Source organism: Vigna unguiculata, chromosome 5 (assembly GCF_004118075.2).
Source record: "Vigna unguiculata cultivar IT97K-499-35 chromosome 5, ASM411807v1, whole genome shotgun sequence".
NCBI lineage: Eukaryota > Viridiplantae > Streptophyta > Magnoliopsida > Fabales > Fabaceae > Vigna > Vigna unguiculata.
The window spans coordinates 42,801,568-42,820,321 of NC_040283.1; the positions used below are offsets into that span (position 1 = coordinate 42,801,568).

The window sequence follows — 18,754 nt, forward strand, 5'->3', positions numbered from 1 at the left end:
TAATTTTGAAAAGGATGAGAGATTAATGATAAAATTTGGGATAGAAATAAAGTGTAAAAAAAAGATAAAGGTACATGGAAAGGGAAAGAAAGAAAAAAAATAGGGAAAGAAAGAGAAATTAAGAAAGAGGGAGAGAGAGATAAACTAAATAAAGAAGAAAAAAAGGGGAAAACGTTTAGAGAAATAAAACAAGTTTTGAAAAATATTTTCTAAAATTTATATAAATAATATATATATATATATATATATATATATATATATATATATATATATATATATATAAACTACACGACAAAACAATAGTAGGAAATTTGTACTTCAAGTTCTTGATCAATGTATCTTTCAATAACATGTTTTTTACTATGATCTTACTTTTGAAAATCAATAATATTAAATTAAAAATGAACATAATTGAATACAATATTACACTTTTTCACAAGATTATACGAATGACTACAAATAATATTTGTTGTATAAAGACGTAACAATTATGATACTTTAGACCATTAATGTTGAATAAACACAAAACTATTAACATTTGAAAAGCTAATAACTTTAAGACAAAAACTTGTTTTCTCTTTTTAGACCAAGTATCCCAAATTGGAGGAAAATATATATGCTTATCCATTTCCCTTTTTCGTCTCAATTAAATCCATACTAGCATTCACACCATTCTTTACCTTGTTTATGAAGTTGGTAAATGTTCTAATTAAGTTGCAACACATCCCGTGAACAATAATTTTTCAATCAACAAACCAAGATAAATGTTTAATTTTAAAATCTAAAAAGTAAGGAGTGGAGGCCCAAAATAATCTCATTGTTTCCTGATATGATCTTTAAAAAATGGATTTAGTACTATACTGTATACGTGGACCACATGATTTGGCCGTAATGGAAGAAAGTGAAAGCAATATGATTTTATAGAATATTGTAATGAAAAAGAAAATAAATCACATGTCAAACTTCACTTCGTACACGCTCTATCACTAAGATGTTTTAAAAAAATTACATAAATAAAATATATGGTATGGTACCTCAAAAAATTAAAAAGTTGCACATAAAAAGTTAATATATTGAATTTAATATCAGTGTCCAAGTTTCATCTTAGAAACTAGTTAATCATGTTCATGAAAATGATAAACTGCATCACTAAAACCAGTTTCATTTAAAAAGGATCGCAAAGTCAAGTATTCCTTTATACTCTTTCGTCCTTTCACTTTAGTTTAGTTTGGTCTACACGATTTTTTTGAAGTATAACACTTCGACGGTCAAATTAATTTCTGTTTCAATTAATGTTATAGTAAATGTTTATGAAAAAAATTCCAACTATTTTATCTAGGGCATCTATTTATACTATCTATAATAATGGACTTTTTCCTTTTCACTAGGAGCTTAATCATTCAATAATTAACATAGTATAAATTAATCGAGATTAATAATTTAATTAAGATATTTGTTAATTTGTTGACTATGGTAGTCAGTTCCGGTTAATACACTGTCTAAATGAATGTTAGAGACAGTATATAAAAAAATTATATTAAGATTTTGAATCATAATTTTCATGTCTCATGTAATTTTGGTTAACGTTTCATTATTGCTGAATCTATCTGGTCAGTTCAAATTTTATTATTTTTAATTCTCTCGAAAGAACCATCGTATTTTAATTTATTTTTTAGTGTTTTTGTTTTGAAATATAGGATTTTGTTCACTGAGAGAATTATTGTTTGAGGAGACTGATCGACGGGTAAGCACCTCGTTAGGAATTTGTGTGTGAATGTGAGCACGAATATGTATGATATCGAAAATCCATAATCCAGTTACTCACCAAGAGATTTGCAGGTAAATAATATAGTATTTTTGTAATTTTACAAGAATAACACTATCATATGTGGTGGGGAATGACGTGAGTGAAGGATTCTATCCTAGCAAAGTTGGAACGGATCCACGACATGGCTTAAGAGAAGGGATTTGATTCCACATCACTTGGATCCAATCCCACATTATTTGTTTTTTTTTTCAATTTTAGTGGTTAAAAAATAATAACAAAATAAATTTACTCATACAAATATCAAATTATATTACTTTTTTTACATAAAAGACAAAATAGTAATATAATCAATATTTATATTAAAATATATTTTTAATTTATCACATCAATTAAATTTTTCATTAATTTTTATAAAATTTATTTTTAAATCTACTCATAACCACCTCTAAATTCTTTAAAAAAAAATAACATATAATCAACTCTCGAATTCACTGAAACTCGTTTACTTTCTTACTTTCAAATCCTCTTTCAAGTGAACACGGGTAAGTGAATAAAGTTGACGAATAACGATAAGATGAGAAACAGTTAAATGTGTGGTTGCAGTGTTTGTGAAGTTTGGTAAATGTGAATGTTAGCAGTCACAGGCTGAGGCCGGAGGTTAAGGTTTGTTTGGACCAATCAAAAGTCAAAAACGTAAGATAAGTAAATTTGTGTGGGTCGGCCAAACTGATTCCATTAGTAGTAATTAATGAAGAATCACCATTTTCAAAATCTAATTAACCAATACTAAGCCGTCCCTCACAACATTACATTTACATATTTCCAACATAATCTCAACTAACAAACTTACTTAACCAGTTTGGTTTTTGGATCATAAATCAAATCAATCAGAATTATCCCTTAATCACTCACTACGCTAGTATAGGTTTTTTTTTTTTCTTAAACACTGGTTCTGATACCATGTTAGGAGTGTACTTTAAGTCTAACTCAATTTCATAAAAATCGATTTTTAAGATGAAAATTGCACCCACTTATATACTATGAATTGTCATTATCTCTAGTCGATGTGAAACTTTCAACAACAACACCACCCAATAAATTGAACCTGTCTCTTTCAACATTTAAGATTTGAATATGTGTTCAAGATTTTCGATAGCTGTTCTGATAAAAGCTTTAATATTTTTTTGTCAATTACACCATTGTTGATGCAACTAGCTGTTGTGCTGTGTCACTGCAAAAGGTTAGAAGGAGTTAGAACAAAATAGGAACAACTAGGAATGCAAATTGGTGATGGTGGTTCATTTGTAGTTGACACCATTTTTTCCCTTGTCAACTGTTTGCAATTTGCATACCATTTTTTCTTCCACCAAACACATACTAAACCTTTGAACTGTGCATTTTGGTGCTGAAAAATTTGCAGTTACCAATACTGTCTCAACTCAAATTTGAATTTTTTAGCAACATGTGCATTTTGTGCTGAAAAGTCTTGGCACTAATGAATGAATGAATTTTGAGCAGGGGTGAGTTTCAACTCAAGACTTTTGAAATGTGAGGGCAAATTAATGCATTGTGGTATTTTATGGACTAAACTCTGTTTTTTCTTTTCTTTTAAATATTAAATTAAGTAATTGCCGGCTCAAACTGGTCCAGCTTTTTATACATGGATAATCATTTGACCAACTGAGTCATTCTTTGAATTAATTGAAAAAGTGTTCATTTAGTATTGAAAAAGAGCTTTTTGGTTGGGAGATGGTTTAATATAAATGATTATAGTTACGTTTTTATTTTTCATATCTTTACTTTAGAATAGATTGATAAATTAGAATTTTAGAAATTAATTAGACGATCACGGTAACATCAAATTAAAAAAACATATGGGTAAATTAAATTTCCATCTGGTGATGAGAGTTTTGGGTTGGTTTATAAGAGTGATTCTTGGAAAAATTTTCAAAAGTAACTGAAAAATTTATGTTTAAAAAAGTTAATTGTTCAAGAATTTATATTTAAGACTCATTTGATTATGTGTCAAACTTAAGAGGGAGTCTCGTAGGAGTGAGAGATGTGTCATTATAGTATTTTAACGTAAACGTAGACTTCTGTTAAAGAGTTTCAGAGAAAAATGAAAAAGAGAAAAAAGAAACCTTGCCAAAATGGAAATTATTCAAGAACCTATCAATCAACATCTAATATTTATAGGACCAATTTGAGTATTTATTAATTAAGAGACAAGCACCAAAAATACCTTTCAATTTAAATGGTTATCAAAATATCATTTAATATGCGATTATGTGTATCCTAATATCTTACATTTGTTAATGAATTCAATGAAAGTTTAAACACAAATTTTAGTTACAATATATATGTGAATAGAATAATGTCTATAATAACTTGGACAGTCAATTTCTAATATAATATTTGTCACTGTCTAATTTATAAAAATTAATAACTAGTATTTACTTATAAATAAATTATAATCAAATCAATATAAATGGAATGCTAATAAATTCTTTTATTAGAAAACCAATCATTGATATTGTTGATGGGTGGACCAGCCCACCAGCTCACTAGCCCACCAGCCCACCAGCCCACCAAGGACAGGCCCACTTATATCGGACTATAGGGGCACGCTTTGCCAGTTTTCTCTGCAAGATAAAATAGCAATTGCTAACTGCATTTCTCACTGAAAATGCTAAAAGGGAAAAGGGAATATCAATGGCAGATCAAGAAAACTTCTTTAACTGGTACAAATTCAGATTAACAACAAAATCACGAACTAAAAGCATAGCAAAAGTACCCTGGATTTCAGAAGCAGAAAATAGCTGAGATGCAATGAGAAATCTGACAGCAGAGTCAAACTAAAAAATAGTCTTCAACTTCTTGAGGACAAGTTTTCATGCATCAACATATTTCCACATGTTATCATCACTCATCACCCCATGTTGATGGCCCTCCATTTCCAAAATCTACTACTGGAAATGAAAATGAAAGAGACTCCATATTCTGCATTTTAGCATTCTTAGGTTTGGTAAATGAAGTTACTGTGATTCCTGCAAATTTCACATCCTTAGACACTTTCTCCTGTGTTTTCATTTCATCACCATGATTCTGATTTTGAACATCATTGATTTTAAAAAGCTCTGCAAATGAAGCCTCTGCATCGTCAATTATGTCAAGTTCACTTTGTTCCTCATTCTTACGTTTCTTCTTCAGCTTCTTTCCAACCTTGGAAACATTCTCCTCAGAAGCAAAACCCTTGTTGTCCAAGGGCTTGTCATCCTTTTTCACCTTTTTCTTGGTTGATTTGTTCTCCATGTCAGGATCAACAGTAACTATAAGATTGTCTTTCTTTCTATCTGCCTTATCCTTTTTCCGAGCTTTACTTCCCTCAGCAATCACCACCATGTCTTCCTTCTTGGATACATCATCAGTTTTCTTCCTTTTCTTACTTGATTTTCTCTCCGAGTCAAGATCATCTGTGGCTTCAAGGTGATCATACTTCTTTTTATCTTTTGTATGAAATCTTGCACTCTTTTCTTCGCTGCTGTCTTTCAAATTTTGACCTGTCTGGTCTACTGAAAAATCAGGAGTTCCATCAACTACGCCACCTTGCTTATTCTCAGTATCTTTATCTACTGGTCTAGCATTGAATATCTGTAGTTTTGGCAGTGCCTTCTTAATCTGTACCATTACACATAGTAAGAACGAAATTCAATAATCATGTGCGACTTCACATAGAATAAGAAGCACAATGAGATCACCTTTCTCGTAATTTTATCAACTGTGGCAACAGGATTTCCTTGAAGATTAAGATTTCTCAAATTTGTGAGCAATTTGACCACCTATAAATGTAACATGATGAATGAACATGGTAAAGGGAGTTCTAGGAAATTGTAGAATATGCCAGAAAACGTGAAAACTCTAGATATGAATATCAAACCTTTACTTCTGACCACCTCGTGATCACATTATTCCCCACATCTAAATTCCGGAGCTTTGAATTGAGCTTTAACTCATCCGGAAGAGACTGAAATCCAAATTAAAGAATATTAAAAAAATCTTAAGCAATGACTTCATGAAATAAATATGAATTCTGCATCATGTATTATTGATACATGATATTGATCCAAAGTCACATAAAAAACACACCTTGATCTCATTGTGAGCAAGGCGGAGCTCGCTCAACTCAACACAAGACTTGAGTGAGGTGTCAATACCCTGAAGCTCGCAATGAGAGAGGGAAAGCTGGAACCAAGAGAGATATCATGAGCAATAGGAATACAGTGGTGAAATAGGCATCAAAGGAGTTCAACATATTGGGGCACTTCTTACCTTCGTGATAGATTTCACCTTCAGCAGAGCATCACCAATATTACGGATAGGATTTTTTGATAGAACTGCAGAAGTAGATATTTGAAGATTATTCAAGGTTTTTGGTTACAATTATGCACACCTTTTGTACATATTCCAGTTCTAACCATTGTGAGTTGATGAGATATTATCTGGCGAAAAATAATCATGCATTTCAAACATACACAAACATCTGTAAAAGAAAAAGTAAAATGGTATTGGTTTCCAAGTATCCATATCAAACAAGATTGAAAGCTAAAAGATTAACTTCTTAATACGTAATATGCCCCATTTACATAAAATTATCAATGACCTTTTACAACTTGAAAATGTGCTGCTAAACCTCCTAAAAAATAGAGCAAAAATTACACTGACATCCCTCTTTCTTTAAAATCATACACAAACGTCCTCTTTGTGTTAAAAAATATTACATTATCACCTCTTTCTACATTACACGTGCACTCTCTAATGTAGAAAGGGATGTGAGTGTAATTTAAGAAAATCTTGGGAGGTATCATTGTGATTTAGTCAAAAATATATTTAATATATCGGTATCTATCAAGAAAGTACTTTCAAATTTGCAATTCATTTCATCCTCATTGGTACGGGTTCTTTATTACTCGTTTCCATGTAAACTTTGCTTCAAGAATATAGAATAAAATAACTAAGAAACTAAATAAAAAAATAATACAGCCTATTGTGCATTTGTGAAAGAACCATAACATTATCCAAGACATATCAGACAATAAAATGATAAAGAACAACCAAATCTTATCCCACTATGTAGGTGCTGAAAGCATCAGACTGAAGGTACAATTAATCATACCAAGAGTGTTCAATTCTTTCAACTGATCCAATTTGCAAATGGAGGAAATGTTATTTTCTGCCAAAGCCAAAAAGAAAAGTAAGAGTAAAGAAAAGGGAAATATAAATAATAGAAATTATCACTGCTAATATTCTTCACATTGTTCTAAAATAGATGTGGTTAGCAGGTGATCATGTAAAAATTCTCACCATTCAAAATAAGAGCTCGGAGACTAACAACTGAAGCGATCTGATCAATTGATTTAAGCTTATTTTTCCCTGCATTTAGCACCTGGTTCACATATTCATATATTACGCAGGTCATTTGACCAGATTCAAGAAATTGTTGAAAGGAAAAAATATGTACCACCTTCTAACAACTAACACACCAGTAAGTTTAAGTTGTCACTAAATTTACTACTTACTAAACCACTTGAAAAAACAAAGCACACATGCATAAGATTGACAGTTAAAACAAAAATGTAACGAAACAAAACCTAAAGCAGCTTACAGTGAGCTTAGTTAGTCCTTGAATCCCTTCCAAGCTTTCTAATTTGTTTTCTACAACGGATAGCCACTTCAAATTAGCACATGATCTCAACCCCTGGTGTAGCATGCAGAACACATCACTCAAACGCGCCAATAATTTAAAACAGATACAAAATGCCTTTTCTTTTCTTCAATAAAGAAGATGAAGGAAATAAAGTACCTCAAGTGAAGTGAGGTTGTTGAACTTAAGGTCAAGCTTTTCCAAGTTTATGAAGTTGGCCAAGCATGTTATCTGGGTAAATTCCAAAGTAAAAAAAGTCAATAACTTTGGTCGTTATAACCACAAAAACGCACATAAAACAAAAGGGTATCGAATCTAACATCGGAAAGAGCTTTGTAAGTGAGATGCAGAGTTGTGACGGAAGTTGGGTCGGAGACATTGTTGTCCTTCAAGACTTGTTCGGAGCTGAGGCGAGTCATTGCCTCTTCTCTTTCACGGCACAAACAGTCATTCAACGAAGTTGCCACTAACCTGCAAAGGGTAATCGAACTTCTAAACCTATATTCACATAAAACCCTATATTTTTGTTCTGGTAATAAAAAAAATATATCAATGATAATTATGCCTTTGTCCTATTTTTTAAAAAATATCGGTATGGTCCTCCATATATTTTTATTTTAATTTGGTTCTTGTTTTGAAAGATGTAATGCAATTAAGTTATTTTTGTTACTGAAACAATAATAATGTTAAAGAGATGCTACGCGTAAAATTCTGAATTTTTTAAATTTTTTGAATTTTTTTGAATTTTCTTTTTATTTATTTTAAAAAAATTTTAAAAATATAAAAATTTGTAACGTGCTACGTTGACATTGTACCACGTGACAATGATAATGTCACATGTCATTTTCTCATTCTTAATTTGGTTCGTGTGTTTCAAACAATTGGATAGAAATTATTGAACTTTACACATTTTAAAAATATACAATTATTTGAAATATAAATTCAAATAAAAAACAATATTAAAGTATGATGTAATAAAATATCAATATAATTTATGAATTTTTTTTCTTAACATTATTTTCTATTAACAACTTTAAAATAATTTTAAATAAAGTTCAATGTAAAATATAAATTTAAATAAACTTAATTTTGTTAAAAATATTTACTTGAAATATCAATTTTGGGTAGAAATATTTTTGTACATTTATATAAACATTAAATTTGGTTTCAATTTGGAGAAAGACAAAATTGCTTAATTTTTAAAAAAATTAGGACTAAATTGAGACAAAAATTAAAATACATGACCAAATTGAGAATGAAAAAATGACACCTAACATAATAGTGACATGTGGCACTATCACTACTACATCACGTTGTCATTGACACGTGGCACGATGTCAGCATGACACATGGATAATTTTTAAATTAAAAAAAATAATTCAAAAAATAAAAATCAAAAAATCCTGACATGTGGCATCCCCTTTAATGCTGCTACTATACCACTAACGAAAATGACTTGATTGCATCATATTTTCCAAAACAGGGACCAAATTGAGATAAGAAAAAAATAGAGGGACCAAATCGATATTTTGCTACAAAAATGGGCCAAAGACATAATTAAACCTAATTTTAATAAATTTATGGGTTTGATATTTTTCGTCCCTATGTATAAGACATTGTATTGAATTTATTTATTTCATTTTACAAGATTATTTAAAAACTATTCCGTACATTAATTTTTTTCCAACAAAAAACTTAAATAATTTTAATCGTGAATAACAAAAGTTATGGATAGAGATGTCAACTTAATTATCTATAGGTTAGTCCTTATTCACCTTTCCTTAAATCCTCTTTTAAAGGTCCCAAATTAGGGGGCCAAAGAAAAAGCCCTAACCCTCAAAATCCTCTCAAGTGGGTTTGTCTCAAGAGTAAAGTGACTTGGCTCCTTAAAAAGAATATTTTGAGTCTCACTCAAATACCAAGCCGAGCCCTCTTGGATCGATTCAAATTGAAATTCAAGACTGACCGACTGGGTCGGGCAAAGGACGGACACGAGTCGCCCCGAGCATACATTCGAGACAAGCCTCCACTGGTCGTCCCAGGTCGACTATCAAGATGGGCCATCTGAGTCGACTGTCGAGATGAGCCATTCCGAGTCGAAGACCACAACAGACCACCCGAAACGACAGTCAAGACAAGTTGATCCGGACTGACGGTCGAAACGGGATGCTCAAGGCCAACAACCGAGATGGACCTGTTGGCAGGGGGAGCCTTTCTTCCATAAACGAAGAACAATTTTGATGATGTCTACTGATCTAGGATAAAACATAGCTTGGTCCAGTTAGGTTATGCATTAGGAAATTAGCTTCTCTTTATCATTTGTATTTCAGGCTTGCTGTGTAACTCTGTATATGATTAGTTCTTTAACTAATGGATTAGCTGTGAGTATTGTACTAAGTGAAAATATACTCACGATAATCGATTAGGTAAATAGCTAATTGAATTAGTGACAGCAAAAACCTTTGTATAAAAGCTGTTTTGTAATCTGTTTTGGGTCTGGAATTTTTTGAGATAGATCACGCAGTCTGCATCTGGAAAAGAGCAATCTGAGAGACACAAGAGCTTCAGAAGATTCTGCAATAACCCAAGCACAGATCCAAGAATGATTGATGGTTGACTCTACCATGATGGATCTTGCTTGATTCAAGGAGCATCAAGTCAAATCTGCACAATTTAGGTGTTTTCGTTTCTTGTTCTGTTTTCTGTATCTTTGATTACAGTAGCTTCAGTGGTTGAAGTGTGGACCTAGGTGCAATTGTGTGGATGCATTGCTCCTAGGGGGAGTTCTTGATTGTTGAATCAAGTTCTTGGGTTTTGGGGGTTAGAATTACATAGGTGTGCTTGTAATTCTTGGAACCTTTCTGTTTAGTGGAATCCTCCTAAGTGTGTTACTTAGGAGAAGACTGGATGTAGATTCTTTTTGAATCGAACCAGTATAAATTGTGTGTCTTGCTTCCTTCTTCCCTCTCATAATCTTTCTTGATTGATTTAAACAGTCCATTAACCCAGAACTGCAAAATTGATTAATTGAGTTTTAAACCTTAAAGACTCCTTCAAGATTCACATTAAGTAAGTGAAAAACTCATTAATCAATTCAGATCCCTTTGTGGTTAAGAGTATTAGACAGAACTGTTTTTAACAGGACCAACTCAAGCTGACAACCGAGACGAGCGGAGTCAGGCCGACCTGAGCCGACAACAAACATGGGTCGGCTCAGATTGGCTGAGGTTGATAATCGAGACTTGTCAACCCAGGCCCACGACCAACACTGGTTGGCTCAGGCCGATGGCCAAGACAGGTCACCCTAGGATGACGACTAAGATAGGCTAGCCCGGATTGACGGTCGAGATGAGCCAATACAAGTTGACCCGAGATACAGGCTAACTCATTTCGATCGAAGTTGACAACCGAGATGGGCCAACCCGAGCTGACTGTCGACACAGGCTAGCTTGGACCAATGAATGAGACAGATTGGCCCGAGTCAACAACTAAGACAAGCCAACCAGAACCGAGAAAGTTGACCCAGGTCGACAACCAATGAAAGGGTGTTAGATTTTACACTAACTAAAAATAAAATAAATTTATAATATATATAATTAAACATAAAATCCAGCTTAATAATCAATTTTGTAATATTGAATTAAGCTAATAATTCTTTTATATTTTGTTACTGTAGTGCAAGATGTGTTGGTAATGGAGTGGCTTGTTGCAGTAGATGTTGTTTGATAACATTGTCAATGGAGGTAGGCTTTCCCTTTCCCTTCATTGCTTTGCAGAATGCTTTGAAAAACAATGTCTCACTAACTTGGTATTATAGTTTATAACTGGATCAACCACAACTCCTTCTAATCGTTCAATCTTTTTCTATCTTTGTCATAGTAAAACCAACTTTGGAGGCTTCCCAAGGTTACTGCAATGATTTAGCCTTCATCCTTACCATATGTGGAACTTTCAAATAGTCCCATTATGTCAAAACAACAGCTAAAACTCAAGTGCATGTTTCATAATCAATCAATAGACGGTTTGGGTATTGTTTTATGAATCCATGAATGAGAAGACCAGAGTACAAGAGAATAGCGACTACTGCTATTGATCTTTAACAGTGACCCTACCCGATTCACCGGATAAAACTTTTCAAATATCAATGCCAAGGAGTTTGTTAATATTTTACAAAATGTTTAAATATGGTGTGTATTCCGAGAAGCAAAGTGAAATGTTTTAGGTGTTCCTTCATATCCTACTTCTGGGGATTCAGTCCAATCCTCTCCCCATCCTTCTCCAACAGTGTACCAAAGACCAAGATGGAAAAAAAGAAAGGAAATTTAAATGTTCCGACTCAAATGAATGTTAGGGCGGTTTCCGCTCCTGTATATCATATACTGAAATTATTCCTCGAATATTCACAACAAGAAAGTCTTCATTATTACGAAACATATGAATACTTTTTAAAATAATGAAAAAATGTTTCCTTTCTCAAAATCAATATGAAAATGTGAAAAGTATTGTGTCCTTCATTAAGTCTTCCAATAATAAGTAAATCAGAAATTGATACTTATGTTATCATAAAAATTACACCTTAATTCAAAATAGAGCCCAGAAGTTGTGTTTTGCAGGCAATTCTGTTGGTGAGTTCGGTTTTATTATATAATCATTTTTAAAAAAACAAGAATTGGCATAGGTGAGGAAGGAGGACCTTCAAGATTTGTTTTCGTGGTGGATCATGATAGGTTTGCGATTCCAGCTACAATTTTTGGACCTCCAGTTGTCTCATCAGTAGCATTTTAACAACAATTTCATTGACTTTCTGATAGCCCTTGAAGCAGTGTGCTAGCTATGTTTGTCAACTCTAACGAATCAAATGTGCCTCTTCACCACGGCTTTTTCCAGGCATGTTTGGGATCTTCATCGACAATGAAGAGTTAAAACTCGTATTTCAAGGTAGAATGTATTACTCAAGTGAATACAAAAATATAAACGTGCCGCACCAAATGCGAATTTGTGGTCGCAGCTTAAGGTTGGATTTAATTTCAGTATCAGTCAAGAGTTTTCTACCTAAACGAAGTGATCAGTCAGTATTCATTTTGAAGCGAGTCTACGAGTACCGGCTGGTTGATTAACACCGCCAGATATTACAATACGGTGAGGAAAAAGGAGCTGATTTGTCATCAAAAGAATGGTTCTCAGCTACTCTCGTCATCCATCAAAAAAATTGGGCTGATTATATATACTTGCATTATGCAGCAGTCCATTTTCTTTGAAACACTGACCAATGGTGCTTGCTATACAAAGTTTTCTCGATATAACAATTTATAAAATACACAATAAACAAGGCTCAATAACAACCTATGCACCCCCTACACAATTTGGTGATTTGTTTCAATCTATCAACATAATTTGTGAAATCGGTTCCGAATCGCTAACATCTGGACCCCACCATTTCCTGTCACGTCACGCCACTACAATTGATATGCCAGTTAAATTGCAACGCCTTCTCTAAAAAACTGTGACATATAGGAAACTAGCTAGACCAAAATGGTAACCACAAAGCACAACCAATTTTACAAATTGAAAATGACTGAAACATTTCAAAGTTCAGGACATAATATAGCCTGGCCTAAAAATTATAGCAAATGTAATTCAGCCCAAAAAAAAAACAATTCATCCAGTGAGATGCTAATTTAAAACCTCTTGAAAGTCATGATTGATGAGCATTCAGCAGCGCTCTATAGACCATATCAATGAATTGATTGTCCTACCACACAGCCAAAAACAACAAATTATTAGTATAATAATAATTTACCTTGGTAGGAGATAAAATGACTGGATCATACAAAATTATCCACCACAGACAGCCATTTAAGATCACTAGCACAGAATATTAATTACACAAGCACCAAGCAAGTAGACTAACCTGAACAAGCACCAGAAGAGCATCTCGAACCTTTTCTCTAGAAATAACAGGACTGTAGTTTGGAGAGGGAGCAGGAGCAAGTGATGGTGGTGGATTTGGTGGTGGAAATGGCTGTAGCAGTGGAGCACCGTATGGACGTTGTACATTAACAGCAGGATGAAGTGGAGGGGCAGTAGGTGTGGATGAAGACGCTGGGGGTATCATCATTGCTGAAGAAGGGGGAGGGGCGAAAAAAGAAGGCTTCACAAGTTTTGTGGTTCGATTACTGCTGATGGATTCAGAAACATCATGATGGGGTATTGGAGGAGTAGATGCTGAAAGCGGGGGTATCTGTAAGGTTGGCACAGTAGGTGTAGCAGCATGAGTTTGCACTGAAGATGAAGAAATTGTAGCAGAGGACTGATAAGGCTGGCCAGTAATTGGAACATTTGAAGTATTCCCAATAGCCATGGCTGCCTGCAATAATAATGTGTCAGGACAAACCATTCTCTCTTTGCAAAGTTACAGTTCAGCAAGGAATAGGCTGAAAATTTGAAAGCTAATTGACGATCTAATTGTCTATAATAGTGTAGCAAAGAAAACGCTGAAAAGTTGAGAATCGCTCAGGATTTCACAGTTAGTTTGCAGGGGCTACTCTTTTGTCAATTGAGCAGCTTTTCAAAAGATAAATGTAAAACTGGATATCTTGTAACACTAGACATACTAAAATTGAACCATGTAGTGAAAGAAGAATTCAAAACTATAGATGGAATAAGCCAAAGTTGTATAGTTTTATGTCAATGGAATCCCTTTGTTCTCCAACATAAATTAGCAGGAAAAGACTATTGGGATATAGCTGAAACTGCTATACATCAATAAATGATTAAAAAAGAAGCACACAGGTACCAGTAACCAAAGGACAAAATCATGCTAAGCACACATGCAATTATCCACCTCCACTGAGCGAATGTTGTGACATTTATTTGTCAAGAAAGTTTAAAAATAAATGAATGGATTGAGAGATCAGAATAACATATATTAGAAACAAATAACATTGCTAACAGTGGCCCATACACTGAAGAAATTTACAAAGGACGGATCATCAGGAACATCAACCACATTGGAAGTAGTTGATGATGGTGGCTCAAGAGGACCATCCATAACTGCCATAGTTGGTACTGCTTCTAGCTCCTCAAACTCACTGCAACAAGTAAAAGCATAACCTCATTTACTCAGATTCAAAGTATACTGCGTGCAAAAATATATGGCTAATGAGTAATGTCTACGGAGTGCAAGCTAAATCTGTCAACAAGATAGTAATCACCTATTGTTCACGCAAAAGAAAAAAGAATCCCTCTTTCTAGAGAGAAAATGACTACAGTACAATGAAGTTAAAAATTTTCTCCAAAGCATAAAAATAGAAACCAACGAAACTGAGGAAGCAACAATGCTGCCCAGTATGTCTACATCAAAGGCAGGATCAATGCAAATGCCCTTGAAACAGGCATGGGTAGGGCACCAGAGTATAGGCAAAACCATAATCCTGTGCAATAGCAATGTGATAATGTGACTAGGTGTAAGTTGCATTCATTATTTATCAACATGTATGCTCATCATAATCCATTCATTATTATGTCGTACTAAGTGAATTTATGTCGCATGCTCTTTCTTGTCACTATCTCATGGGCTTCGTCTTCCATGGTTTCTCTCCAAATAACTGACATGCAACAAAATGCTCGAGAGGTAAAACATATCCATCTAGATCAGTTCCATCCATGGAATTTGAAAGGAACGTGGATATGATTAAATTTTCAAAAAAAAAAAAAAGATAAATGAACTAGAATTAAAAAAAAAAAAGATAAATGAACTAGAATTAAAAAAAAAAAATATCATGGGGGACCAGGCAGATGCTGGCAGAGTCATTTAACCAGTTGGGAGCACATTATTACCTCTTTGTAGAAGAAACCTTTGACTTTGGTGGAACCTTGGCATATGCATTAAGTATCCTGAAAATTATGCAAATACATATGAATCAAATGGAGACATGACTTTTACCAATTCCAACCAATCTATATGCTAAACATCAACAACTAAAACCACTGGATGGGGCTGCTAGTTAAATCTTTGTTTTCCAGTTCTTTGTATATGTTCAACATTTCGAAAATTTTCTTGCAGTTTTTATGATGAAAATCATCTACATAATAGAGTAGTACTATTGTTTAATCAAAGTTTTACTACTTTTAGCAAGTGACATCATATTTCAAAAGTCTAAGTACATAGGAACATGTCAAAAAGCTATATAAAGTCAAGTACAACTAAAATTCATGGTAATGTGCAAAAGAAATGACAAGCAACGCAAAAGAAGAACTAAAGCTAATTGTTGCACTTAGCTTATATGTTATCTGCAATATCATTACTAGTTTCAGGATTCTTTCAAGGATTCAACGGATGCAAGAAAAATTGAACTTTGACTGTCATACTAAACATCACATTTTGGTTAGGAACCCCTGCGTTGAATTAATCATCCATTAGGAACTGAACTGGCATGGGGAGAGTTGACCAATTCCATACCTAATAGGTACCACGACAAATATGAGAAATATGTCATGATATTACCTACCTTAGAATATTTTAGAGTATTCTAGATGATCTCTTAGGCTTTTTTATTCTTTTAAATTTTATGATTACATCCCTCAATTAACTAGGATTTTGGCATACCATATCATGCATATATGATTAAAATCTCCTACAATTATTTGCATTAAATTGGAATAAGTTTTATATAAAATGGATTCCATTGTGTAGTTTAGACAGATACATCAGTGTCATAAGTTTCAGCCCAGTATGTTCTTTTTTTCTCCCCTTTACCAAGTGTTCTCCCAAATCAACCAAAACTTTACATTCCATCAAGTTTAGAAGCAATACACATGTACGAGGAATTTGCTCAATCTATTGGGGAAAAAAATTCTCTTTTCCTCTTTCAAAAACTCTCATAAAGATTATGCATTTTTATCACAAAATGAAGTAATCCAAACATGCAAAACACTCCCTTGATTGATCAGAATCACTAAAAATGACAAAATTTGACAATTTAACATGAAAAAAATCACAGGAGAAATAGCGATTTCATAATTAAATACATACTAAGAGCAATACCTGCTAAAAAGATTAGCAACCTCTTCACATTCACGGGAATTATAGAACCAGATACCATTCACTTCTTGAGCAGCGTTTCTATAGAGTAGATATGGCACCTGAACTTCATACTCGAAATCCCCCAAGAGATTCTCCACTAAATTTTCTGCTTATGCCATCATGGAAAAGAGCGAAGTGCAAGTTACATGCAATGACATTAGGCAGTTCTCTAACACAAAGTCTAGTATCAACAGTCAGCACAGTATCTATACCACATTTTCCCATCCTTAAAAACAGGTCAGAAGACATTTACAGTTTACACAATTACTAATTCGTAATAGTCACAAGATTGAGTGGAAGATGATGTACGCAATGTCTATCGATAACCAATACCCCAGCCCCAATTATAATTTTAAGGTTAAAACCACACCCACATACTGGAACCATGTTACTATATTGCCTTCATGAAATAAAGAGGAATAAAATAACTAGCACTTAATATATAAATTTTCAAAACCAAACCCAAAAACCGTACAATCAATTGCCACAGATTCATATTATGAACGAAGATCAATTGCACAATACGCCAGCTTCAAAAAACACCTTTTACTTTCCAGTTTTTTTAAACAAAATGACAACAAAAAAGGCAGATTGGGTCACTAACCAGTATTGCGACGGTTCATCACAATAAACTGAAATCGAGGTTGTGTGTTCCTGAAATTAAACAAAGCCATTAACACGAGATAAACCTCGAATCGAAACACCAGGATCGTCGAAGCGATGAATCGCGAGATATCAATAATATTCAAAGGAGGAAAAGTAAACGAACCTCTTGACAACGAAGAGAGATCCTTCGACGTCCTTGCGACTCTGCAAAGCAATCAGAGCGATGAGAATGGAATGAAAAAGTAAAAAAAAAAAAAATGAAGGGAAAAGAGATAGAGCGAGCGAACGAACCCATTGGCTGAGGTCGATGTTGAACTCGTAGAAGGTGACATGTGCTGCGGTGATGAGAATTTCTTCGACGAAGGGGTCGATTCGTTGGAGAACAGTGAGATTGAGAAGCTTGGTGCTGTGCTGGTCTAGATTCGGCATCAGCTTCCCATTCTGAGACATTTTCGGTTGTTGTGTCTGTACCAAACCCTAGAAATTTGGGGTTAGAGTCTCTGCGTCTCTGAAACCGTGAGAGAGAGCACAACAAAACGCAGGAGAAGAAGGTTGAGGTTGAGTCGATCAGACTCAGCTTCTTCCCAAAGAAAATCCTTGCTAAATGACAAAATAAACCTTCTAACTAATCCATACGCATGAATTTTAGTTTCTTATATAAATTTCAGAAGAGAAAAAAAAAATCATCTTCTGATATAATGGAAATTTACGTGAAATAAATAATTTTGAACTTATTTATATTATATATATATATATATATATATATATATATATATATTTATTATACTATAATAGTAAAGGATGTGATAAAAATAAAAATATCAAAACTTCACTTTTCAAAATAAATAAAAATATGTGATAAAATATATGACGCGAAGGAATCCTCTGTGAGTGTTCTTAAAACGCTTATTAATTATGACTTTTTATAATAAAATTAATATTTTTTCTATTTATGAGAGAAATTAATTTTTCAGAATATCAATCTTCTAGTTTCTTTTCTTAAACTATACTTGTTTTCTTTTTAAATTGATATTATAGTTTAATGATACTTTATTAAGTATTCATATTTTTATTTAACACTAAATTAAATGTTTATTTAATGATTCTTTATTACCTTGGGATTTATTTCAGATCTCAGACAAAAAAATTTATCGACATAAACTAAAAAAATAAATTTTCACGTCATACCAAGAAATTTACATTAAATAAACTAAAACATAGCTTATATGATTAATTCTTCTAAACCTTCTATGAATTTAATTATTCACATGAATGAAAGTGTTTTCAGGGGTTGAGTTATCATAATCCTTATTATTAAGTCACACGATGGCTCTTATTAAGTATTTCGTTTCCTATATTTAGTTATTCTTATTAAGTGTTAAATTTAGTTAACTTGAGTAAAAGAATTGTCAATTTTAGGTTTTAATTCAATTTCAAATCATAGGGTATATTTCTAAAGAAAACTGAAATTTGAAATTGCTCTAATATTAATCAATTTCAATTTTAACCTATTTTCACATTGTTAATTTAACACCGTATGTCAATTTAATAGACGAAAAAAAATCCATTCAAGAAATTGATATTATTAAAATGT

At 33.0% G+C, this 18,754-nt stretch overlaps 2 protein-coding genes across 3 annotated transcripts; both read right to left on the bottom strand.

Annotated features, from left to right (window-relative positions):
* Positions 1-4,147: 4,147 nt before the first annotated feature.
* On the bottom strand, positions 4,148-7,983 carry LOC114183350 (leucine-rich repeat protein soc-2 homolog). Of its 2 annotated transcripts, XR_003604346.1 has the most exons (11): positions 7,790-7,983; positions 7,629-7,700; positions 7,431-7,523; positions 7,130-7,211; positions 6,942-6,998; positions 6,098-6,162; positions 5,915-6,010; positions 5,706-5,792; positions 5,527-5,607; positions 4,563-5,446; positions 4,148-4,410 (listed from the first exon to the last, which is right to left on the bottom strand). XR_003604346.1 is itself a non-coding variant. In XM_028070354.1 (10 exons), exons 1-10 carry the CDS (start codon positions 7,886-7,888, stop codon positions 4,691-4,693), a joined length of 1,488 nt encoding a protein of 495 aa, XP_027926155.1. In that variant the 5' UTR covers positions 7,889-7,983; the 3' UTR covers positions 4,480-4,690. The 2 variants fall into 2 exon arrangements, 1 of the variants encoding a protein (XP_027926155.1); XM_028070354.1 differs by lacking the exon at positions 4,148-4,410 and having other exon boundaries at positions 4,480-5,446.
* Positions 7,984-12,665: 4,682 nt separating this feature from the next.
* LOC114185255 (mRNA-decapping enzyme-like protein) lies at positions 12,666-17,788 on the bottom strand. The gene is made up of 8 exons (XM_028072877.1): positions 17,452-17,788; positions 17,324-17,364; positions 17,159-17,208; positions 16,516-16,660; positions 15,309-15,365; positions 14,434-14,560; positions 13,381-13,836; positions 12,666-13,221 (listed from the first exon to the last, which is right to left on the bottom strand). Exons 1-8 carry the CDS (start codon positions 17,608-17,610, stop codon positions 13,165-13,167), a joined length of 1,092 nt encoding a protein of 363 aa, XP_027928678.1. The 5' UTR covers positions 17,611-17,788; the 3' UTR covers positions 12,666-13,164.
* Positions 17,789-18,754: the final 966 nt, after the last annotated feature.